Here is a 10,608-nt window from a genome sequence, read left to right on the forward strand (position 1 = left end):
GCAGCCCAGCCTAAGAAGTTCATAGGTTTCCATACACTTGAGTGACTGAGCTATGGTGTCTTTAAATCAGGAACACAGAAAAACGTTGTTCATAAGTTGAAGTTTGGATATATTACGTTTAAAGTACTTAATGGAAATCCAGAAGAAAAAGTCTTATAGACAACAGGAGGTATGAGTCTGGAGCCGAGGAAAGATTAGGGCTAACGCTATATCATCATAGGATTGAAGGAGGTCTTCCAAAGAAGGAAGGTAGCTTGAGATAAGAGGTGATCTGAGGAAGAGGGCAAAGAGCACTTACACTTAATGGTAGTGTACAGGAAGATGAACTTGGTAATATTAGAGTTGGTGAAGGAAGGATAAATGTGCCAAAGCTAATTCCATTAAATCAGCATTGAACCATATTGCCTTATTTGTTTACCAAAAGAGTGAGGCTCTATACAAAACCAATTCATGCATTTCAAAGTAAAAGCTGCAATGTTCAGTCCAATTAGGTGTGTCAGCTGCTTACCCTATGGTTTCCTATTGCCCATACAAGGATTATCTGTATTAATGTCACCTGCCCATGATTTTTAGAGAACATGGATTCTTACAACTCAACAACTGAGAAGCAAATAAGCCAATGAAAAATGGGCAGCACATGAGAATAAACATTTCTCCAAGAACATGCACACACGTGTGTATCTTCTGACTAGCATATGGCCAATAAGCACATGGAAAAAAAGTCAACATCAGCAGTCATTAGGGAAACACAAATCAAAACAAGATACCACTTCACACCCCTGGGTTGGCAAAAATGAAAAATACAGACAATAACAAGCGTTATGAAGTATGTGGAAAAACTGAAGCTGTCACACACTGTTGGTGGGAAATTAAAATGATGCAATTTGTCAAAACAGTTTGGCACTTCCTCAGAAGGTAAACTTCCTCAATAGGATAGAGTTGCCCTATTGTTATCATTGTAATTAGCCAATTATTAATATTAAGAAAAGGAAAGAAAGCAAAGGGGGGAGTCAGGCATGGTTGAGCATATTCAGCTGGGAAGAAGAGGCCTGCTTGTTCCACCAGGAAGCTACAGCTTCACACCCCAGGGAACCGCAACATTGTCCCTCCAAGGGGATTAACACCCTTTCCCTTCCCACCTCCTGTATTGGACTGTATTTCAGGGGGAGCATGGGGAGACATGAACACGCACAGTAGAAGTCGGGGTGGCACAGGGGAGATGCTTGCCTGTCAGTCTAGCCTGGGGAACAATGAATTGGCTAGGTGGTGGACCCCATCAGAAGTGTGCAAAACCTTGGAGAGTAAAAATCCCCAGACAAAAAGTTCCCTCTCTCTTGCTCTTGTTCTCTCTTGTTTGCTCTTGTTCTTGTTCTCTCTCTTGCTCCATGACCCCCACTGGAACTGTGCACTTGCCTCTTCTTCACAGCCATGTGGCGTTAAGTAGCCCCATGGCTCACGGCGATGCAAACCCCTCACACAATGGACTGCAGCGGGGAACACAGCCTAACCTAGCCAGATGCTGGACTGCACTTTCATATGGAGCAGAAACTCTGGCAATGGCTCTGATTCTAGCTCTGCTGAAGACAAAATGGGCAAAAGAGAGAGAACTCATGACATGGACAACACTGTGGTGACTGGCAGGGACTGGTAGTGGGGAGTGGAGATGAAGGCGGAAGAGGGCATAGAGGGTATAAAGGGTGATAGAACAAATAAAACTAAACTAAAACTTAAAAAAATAAGGTAATATATTGGTAATTTATGACAAAAGACATGACTGTACATGTTCCATTAACATTTTCCAAAGGTACAAACAGTTCATAAGATCTACAAATAAAACATCCAGAAATTATGGCAGTAAGAGATCAAATGACAATAAAAATTCTCTTGGCTCTTAGAAACAGCTGAGATCCTTTTGCAACTAAACTGAAAAAGAAAACGATTTTATAGTAGCCATTCCTCTGAGTCCCTAGGATTTAATTAGCTAAAATTCAGAATAAAGCACTATGCTAATGTGACATTATGATTTAACATTTAAAAACATGAAGGTCATGGAATTGAAAATATTAAACTTTTCACTCCGGTGTATACTGGCTGTTCCGCAGACCTGAGCTAGCTGGGCATGGCCCAGGATCCCACCATCAGAGCAGAAAACTGAGAAAATTTTCCAGGTCACAAAAGTTTCAATTTTTTGATGGTGTTGGAATAACAGAACACTTTAACGAGCTTACTGTAACAGAAGCCCTGGCTAGTCAAACCTGACCTGCTGGAGGAACTCGTCTCTTTCCCAGAAAGCTGAAATCTCCTCAGACTTCCCTTGTCTCATTAAGTTATCCATTCTCTGGCTTTCTACAGATCCAATTCATAAGTCTTTTTCTCATTCATTCTCAAATCTCAAACACTCATGAGCATTACCATTATACAAAGAAACATATTTAATGAAACATAAAATTTCTACCATATGTGTTTATATTTCCCTGAACACCATAGAATATGTTATACTTGTTTGCCTTATTATCCACCTTATTATTTTGTCTCCATAGAAGCCCCAAGGCACATTTTTAAGATTGTACTTGCTCAACCACCTTTTAGAAAAAAGAGTTTTGTAACTTTTCTCTCACCATATAATCATGCAATAATATTTTAATTTTTCCAAAAATTAGAACCTCCTTCTGCTTCTAGGGGACATGAACAAGTCATCTAAAAGTAACAAAATCTACATTTCAGCTCCCATTAACTCTCTGGCAAATCCACAAAACAACTGCTAGTGGGAAAAAAAAAACCATACTCTTTGAAACAATGTAAAACTAAAATGTCCAGCATCCAAACAAAAATCAATAGAGGTAAAAGTTAATTTCTTTCCTGTATACCAGCAATAAACAATTGACATTTGAAACTAAAATTAAAAAATATATACTATGTAAAATAGCATTAAAAAATCTTATGTATAATCTGGTTGGTATTTCTCAGTGGGTTGAGCATCATCCCATGCACCAAGTGGTCACCAGTTCGATTACTGGTCAGGGCACATGCCTGGGTTTTGGGCTAGATCCCCAGTAGGGGGCGTGCAGGAGGTAGCCGAATGATGTTTCTCATCGATGTTTCTCATTGATGTTTCTATCTCTCTCCCCCTCTCCTTTCCACTCTCCCTAAAATATCAATAAAATACATTTTTAAAAAAAAACGTATGTATAAATCTAACAAAACATATACAGGATCTGTATGTGGAAAAGTACAAAACCCTAATGAAAGACCTAACTAAATAGAGATATAACCCATGTTCAAAGATTAAAAGAGCCAATATTTATAAGATGTCAATTCTTGTGCACTTGATCTATAGAGTCAATGCAATCCCAATCAAAATCATAGTAAGCTATAGATAGCAACAAACTGATTTTAAAATGTGTAAGAAAGGCAAAGAACCAAGAAGAATCAATATAATACTGAAGAACAAAGTTGGAGAACATATCATATTCCATTATTTCATGATTAATATAAAGCTACAGTAATCAACACAGTGTGCTATTGGTGAAAAAATAGACACATTGATCAGTGGAGAACCCAGAAATAGACCCATGCAATGCAAACATAGTCAACTCATTTTTTATAAGGGCAATTCAAAAAAGAAAGAATTGTATTTTCAATAAATGTTACTAGAACAATTGGATGTCTGTATACAAAAAAAAACAAGATGCAGACGTTACACCACACATAAAATATTAACACAAAATTGATTCTAGACCTAATGTAAAACTATAAAACTTCTAGAAAATAACACAGGAGAAAATTTAGGTGACCTTGGATTTAGGGGTTTTGGGGGGTTTTTTTCAAAATCAAAAGCACAATCCATAAAAGTAGAAATTAATAACCTGAACTTTACTAAAATTAAAAGTTTTGCATCGAGAAAGAAACTGTTAAGACAATGAAAAGTAAAGTCACAGGCTGGGAGGAAATATTTGCAAATCACAGATCTCTTAAGAAGTTATATACAAAGAATTCTTAAAAGTCAGCAATAAGAAAACAACCCAATTTAAAAATGGAGAAAAGATCTGAGAAGACACTAAGATATAATATCAGTATATTAAAGAAGATATACTGATGGCAAATAAGCATATGAAAAGATGTTCAACATTATCATTAGGCAATTGCAAATTAAAACAATGAGATACCACAATACATCCTATTAGAATAATTAACATCCAAAGAAACAATAGCAATTGTTGATAAGACTATGAACAGCAGGAACTCTCATTCATAGCTGTCAGGAATAGAATTTTAAAAATGCTATCGCACTCTGAACGACTTGTGTTTCCACAAAAACAACTTGCATATCAATGTTTATAGCAGCTTTATTGATAACCTGGAAGCAGTCAAGTCCTTTGATAGGTAAATGGATAAACAAACTGTGGTGCATCCATACCATGGAATATTACTCAGCAATAGAAAATAAATGAGCTAACAAGAAATACACACACACACACACACATACACACACACACACACCACCCTCAGATACATTCTGGTAACATAGGCCTATAATAAAAGGAAAAAAATAATGTAAGGAAAAGTTTAAAAGCTTCAAAAGAAGAAGAAAAGCAGATTGCCTACATGGAAATGGGCTTATTTTGATATTTGAATTATCAACTATAATGGGTGCTAGAAAGTATAAAGGCAAAGCCATCAAACAGAAAATTATTTTGAGACCAGAATACCTACCAAATGAGCAATCAAGTGTGAGGGCAAAACAAACACATTTTCAGGTATTTGAAGACTCAGATATTTTATCTTCCATTTACTGTTTCTTGAAAATTATTTGAAAACACAATCCAACAAAATGATCCATATATACAAGAAAGAGGAAGATGTGAAATTCAAAACAATTCAAATAACACACTAGTTCAGCAGTTCTCACCCTGTGGGTCACAACCCCTTTGGGGGTCGAACGTCCCTTTCACAGGGGTTGCCTAAGACCAACGGAAAACACATATATAATTACATATTATTTTTGTGATTAATCATTATGCTTTATGTTCAATTTGTAACAAAGAAATTGGGGTCACCACAACATGAGGAACTGTATTAAAGGGTCGTGGGATTAGGCAGGTTGAGAACCACTGCACAAGTTCAATTTTTTTTAAAAAAGTCCCAGATAACTGCTCTGGAAGCTACATATTAGTGAAAATTAGAAGAGGATTTACCCAGTCTTTAAAGGAAAAAATGTTTTCAAGAATTAAGCAATTTGCAGTTATTAAATAGTGCAGTAAAGCTAGAAAATTTTGAGGATGTGCGTACTTCCTCTGTTTAAAAAATTAACTAGAATTTTTAAAACAAGTTGATGAACATTACCATCCAAATATGAATTAAAACAAATTCTGGTGTCATTTTAGGTAAAATTTGAGCATGATTTATAATGTTAAAAAAAGATTATGTTTTGCTATTGTGGCACAGCTTCTATGTCAGAGAATTATATTTCCTTTTCTATGAGTCTATTTGAACTACTTGGTTCTGCAATATTTCTTAATCATAATAGTAAAAACAACAACACTAACAACACTTAATATACAGACTATTCTAAGTCCTTTACATTTATTAGCCAATTTAGTCCTAAGTGTCTTGCCCAAGGTCACCCACTAGTTAGTGAACCCCAGCCTTCTGGTTCTAGAATACGTACATGCTCCTGCCTAAACACTGGCTACTGTGCCGAGCCAGCTCAGCCAACGGTTCCGCAATCCTGAGGGAGGGCGGTGAAAGATGAAGAAACGACAAAGAGAATAAGCTGGGGTGGGATCTCCTGTGCCTGGCTGAGGCCAGAGAGAGATCCAGAGGCAAGCTGAGCCTTTACTTTATAGCCAGAGGTAAACAAGGTAGTGGTCACCATAGTTACAGTGTTCTTGTGAGTTTCACTTGTTTTGGCAGCACTTGCTGCACCTCCCACAGCCCATTAGCTTCCCAGATAAGATCTAGGGCAGTGATGGCAAACCTTTTGAGCTCAGCATGTCAGCATTTTGAAAAACCCTAATTTAACTCTGGTGTCACATATAGAAATTTTTTGATATTTGCAACCATAGTAAAACAAAGACTTATATTTTTGATATTTATTTTATATATTTAAATGCCATTTAACAAAGAAAAATCAACCAAAAAAGAGTTTACATGTCACCTCTGACACATGTGTCATAGGTTCGCCATCACTGATCTAGGGAGTGTCATAAGGTCAAGCCTAATTATGGTAAGTGGGCTATGCCCTCTAAGCTGGGACTTGATTGTGGCTTTGCCAATAAGTCAGTCCGAGGCTTAACCCTATAGCTGCTCCCTACAGGCTATACCTCCTCATAATGTTAACTTACAGTTCTTAGAATCAATCTATCAATCTACAGAAGGACACCATACTAACACTTATAAAACACAATTTAAATTACATAAAACTTTAAAAATATATGTCATATATTGTAAGTTTGTATAGGATTTATATATAATTTAAAATAATATAAAAATCAGCAGGGGGAGAGAGAAAATGAACTTAGCTAAATTCCTCATATTTCATAGCAAGTATCGTGGTTGATTTTATGGGTATACATCAACTGTCACTAGAGATTATATAAAAACATAAAATTTATATGGCAACTCAGAAAAAAAATCTAAAAACAGAAAAGTTAAGTTGCTACATCAAGAAATAGCATTAGGGCCTAACTGGTTTGGTTCAGTGGATAGAGAGTCGGCCTACGGACTGAAAGGTCCCAGGTTCGATTCTGGTCAAGGGCATGTACCTTGGTTGCGGGCACATCCCCAGGAGGGAGTGTGCAGGAGGCAGCTGATCGATGTTTCTCTCTCATCGATGTTTCTAACTCTCTATCCCTCTCCCTTCCTCTCTGTAAAAAAATCAATAAAAAAATATATTTTAAAAAAAGTATCAGATCTTATTTCATTATAAAAAGTAAGTACATACTACTATTAATAATGATAGTACTGTAACGAAAGGCAAAAACTGAAGAGGGAGACTTTCAGTTCTGGCATGAAAATACAAAAGGACAGTAAGTGCCACCAGACCATGTATCCCCATGGGGTACAAAAAGAGGCACAAGACAACATATCGCATATTACAGAATACTCATCTTTGCTGAGTCTGTTTCCACACCATTATGGTCTAAATGGCCTATCTTTGTCATATAAACTCCTAAAGAGACCTTCATTTCATTGGCTTTAGACAATTATCGAGTATCACACACTCCAATCCTTCATCTCACACATTTCATCTGAAGAAAGGGCTGTCTAAATTCACATCACTGGCAGGGGTCTAATTGATGAAACCTTTTCAGGGTAGAATTCTGCAGTCTTCGTTGAAATGTAAAATAGGGCTACACTTCGGTTTCATTTCTCAGAATTTCCCCTACAGAAACACTTCCCAAATGCTCAAAGATAACTGTATACACAGATTTTCAAGTAGGCTATTACTGTTTATAACAGAGGAAAACAAACAAACAAACAAAAAAACTTAAGTGCACATTGATACATGCAGAAGATTTTGGTGCCATTTAAAAAATGAGCTACACCTATATCAAATAACCCTAAAAGGTAATACATACACCCACACATACATATATCGGGCAGTGAGTGGGTTTAAGATGTGAAGAGCAAACTGTTTTTTACCTTGTGAATTTATTTGATTTTTTTTTTTTACTACCAGCATTGTTTTTATATTTGAAGAAATCAGAGCATGCCTCAACTGTCATGTGTTTGGGATAAAAAATAATCCAATAAGAGAAAAACTCAAACCTAAGGGGGAAAAAACCATACTGTAATTGGCACGTTGCAGTCTAGGTTAGCGAAATGGCCGGCTGCCCTGGCTGGGTCATTTTTTAGTGAACGAAGGCAAGAACATGAGAGCACAAAAACTGAGGCACAGATGAGGCGTGAACCTGGAGCGGCGGGGCTGCCCGGGCGGACCAGGTCCCGCGCAGGGAGGACACTGAGGCGAGCGGGCCCTGCTGCCCGCAGCGGAGGAAACCGCCCGCGATGAACTGGGCAATGAACTGGGTTCTGGGCGCACAAAGAACAGTCAGAGGCTCAAAGACCCAAGAGCCGACTGGACACAGACAAGACCATGCGGAAGACCGTGGGGAAGACCTGGGGAGGTTGGGGGGAGGAGGGAGGTTGGAGAGGGGGCAAAAGAGAGAAAATGGGAGGCATCTGTAATATTGTCAACAATTTTTAAAAAAGACCCGAGAGGGAGGGCTGACGAGGACACAGCAAAAATCTAGGGACCTGGTCTGGGGCCGGAGTGGCGGCCGGCGGTGAGTCTGGCCAGCAGACCGGGGCGGGGGAGGGGAGAGGACGGTTTTCCAAATTCAAGCGTCGGGCAAAGCTCCCAGAAGGACCGCAACGGGGGTTTGGGGAGGCCGGGGCCCGGTGCCCGCCGGGGTCCCCGCTCCGCGCTCGGGGCGGGCGCCAGCTCCCCGTACCTTCCCAGGAGAGCTCTCCTCCGGGCTCCCTCTTCAGGAACTTGTACCAGAACCGGTCCACGCGGCCCGGCTCCGCCCCGTCTTGCGCCGCCTCCTCCGGCGCCAGCTCCACCTCCCCGAGCCACAGGCCCGGCTCCTGCAGCGCCTGCGCCCCCGCGCCCGCCGCCGCGCCCGCCGGCCTCATGCGCACCGCCCCGCGCGGCTCCCAGCGCCCCAGCTCCGGCCGCGACCCCGCGATCAGCAGCTCCGGTGCGGCGCCCGCCACCACGGGCGGCACCACCACCCCGAACCGGAATCGCATGGCGGCGGATGGCGTGGCTCCCGGTGCCCGGCGTCCCCGGCGCCTGCGGGCGGCAGACCCGGCCGGGGCGCGAGGCGGCCAGCGATTGGGCGGCGGCGCGCGGGGCCCGCACGCGAGAGTCCCGGGCGCCGGCGGGACACGTGCGCGGCTGCACCTTGTTTGGGCTGCATCACGCGGCCGGGAGCAGATCTGAGGCCGGGGAGGGAGCCACCACCCGCCCGTCCCCTAGAAGCAGGCTGGGAACGCAGAGAGAGTAAGAAAGGGGGGAGAAAATGGGGTTCGGAAAGGGAGGAAATCCCTTAGACGCCCTGCGATTTTGCACTCATCTTTCAAAAAAAACTGGAAATTATCTTTATGAGGTTCCCAAAGGGAATGGCACATGGAAAGCAGCCCCCCTAATACTGAAGGGGTGGGGGAGATCCTGGGCCGGTAGCGGGAGAGCTTGGGACCTTACTCTGGCCACTTACTGTCCCTGGCCCCAGGCTCTTTAGGTGGGGGTCAGACCGAACCTGGTTCAGCAACCTCCGGACTTGGGTCCTGGCTAGGAAAGAATTCAGATGCAAGACCCAAACTGTAAGAGAACGTTTATTTGGTAAATCACAGAGGTAGAAGAAGTAATTCCTAGAAGAAACGGGCTTAGGAAACAAGTTATAGAAGTAAACTACAGTATAGGAGGGTGCTCAGAGCTTGGGGATGAGGACGCTAATGGTAACCTGCCTTGGGGAGGGGCATAGGAAGGCTGGGGTGCTCCTGGGAGGGAGAGCACACTGGGTGGCGCTGGGTCCTTTGTCCTAAGGGTTTTAAGGATGCAGGTTTTAGGGGAGGACCCAGGGGAAGATTCCAGTAGAATATTCAGTTCTCCACAGTGCGTCCATTCAGGGTTGTGGTCTCCCCTGATTGATTGGCCCGCTCTGGGTAGGAGGTCATTATTCAATGCAACTGGCCCCGAGGGCAACGGTGGGCGTGTCTGGTCTGGTTTTGCTGCTTTTCTAGACCTGGAGCTGAAATACAACTGAGACATAGGTGTTATCTCTAGGGAGGAAAGGTCAGGGGGTCCAAACTGCACGACCAGCGATATGCTAGGGAAGGAAAAAGTCACCCTAGGGTGAGGTCCCACCCTACAATAGATTGTCCCTTGCTGGGCACCTGGGGCTTCACAGCCTGGTGACCTGTACCTAGCCCATCATCCTAGCTCATGTCCGTCTAACTGCCCACCACAAAATGCGGGTATAAAATAATCTTGAAAGACCCTGCCAATCCTAAAGGTTCTCTCATTGGTAGAAGAGGCGTCATTTAGACCCAGAGCTGATGCATAAACAGTTTTTTCCCTTGTCTAGTCCGATTCAATGCCTGAAATAAAACCTGATCACTTTCTTGTTTTTATTATTATATCAGTTTAATATGTGTAAAATGGGTTTGTTTTACCTTCCCAAAGGAAAACAAAACAAAAACTCATTCCGTGATTATAAATATATGACATTCATAATTTTTAAATGGCATAAAAATAGAACCTTTTGTTGAAAACTTCCTTTCAGTAAAAGTCAGCACTATTTTTTCAACTTAAAACATTTTTATGTCAAGAAATACAGGTTTGTAGCTATTTGGTTAAAAAGAAAACTATTTGCCTGTGAGGCGGAGCTTTTATTTTTGTCATTACCATAAGGTAAACCAAATTTCCTGTTAACATATTTGTTACTTTTTTAAACATATTTTTATTGATTTCAGAGAGGGAGAGAGAGAGAGAAACATCAACGATGAGAGAGAATCATTGATCAGCTGCCTCCTACACCCCCACACTGGGGATCAAGCCTGCAACCTGGACACATGTCCTGACTGGGAATTGAACCGTGA

General features: G+C 41.6%; 1 protein-coding gene across 2 annotated transcripts in view; it reads right to left on the minus strand.

Annotated features, from left to right (window-relative positions):
* Positions 1-8,784, minus strand: part of EPM2A (EPM2A glucan phosphatase, laforin) — a 59,749-nt gene extending 50,965 nt beyond the window's left edge. For both annotated transcript variants that reach the window (XM_070417840.1, XM_070417841.1), the window contains exon 1: positions 8,457-8,784. In XM_070417840.1, the coding sequence (XP_070273941.1) occupies positions 8,457-8,757 (301 nt within the window). In that variant the 5' untranslated portion in view covers positions 8,758-8,784. The remainder of the gene's footprint in view (positions 1-8,456) is intronic.
* Positions 8,785-10,608: the final 1,824 nt, after the last annotated feature.

Source organism: Myotis yumanensis, unplaced genomic scaffold, assembly GCF_028538775.1.
Source record: "Myotis yumanensis isolate MYYU_CA2020_CCGP unplaced genomic scaffold, mMyoYum1.0.hap1 SCAF_6, whole genome shotgun sequence".
In the NCBI taxonomy this organism is placed as follows: Eukaryota; Metazoa; Chordata; class Mammalia; order Chiroptera; family Vespertilionidae; genus Myotis; species Myotis yumanensis.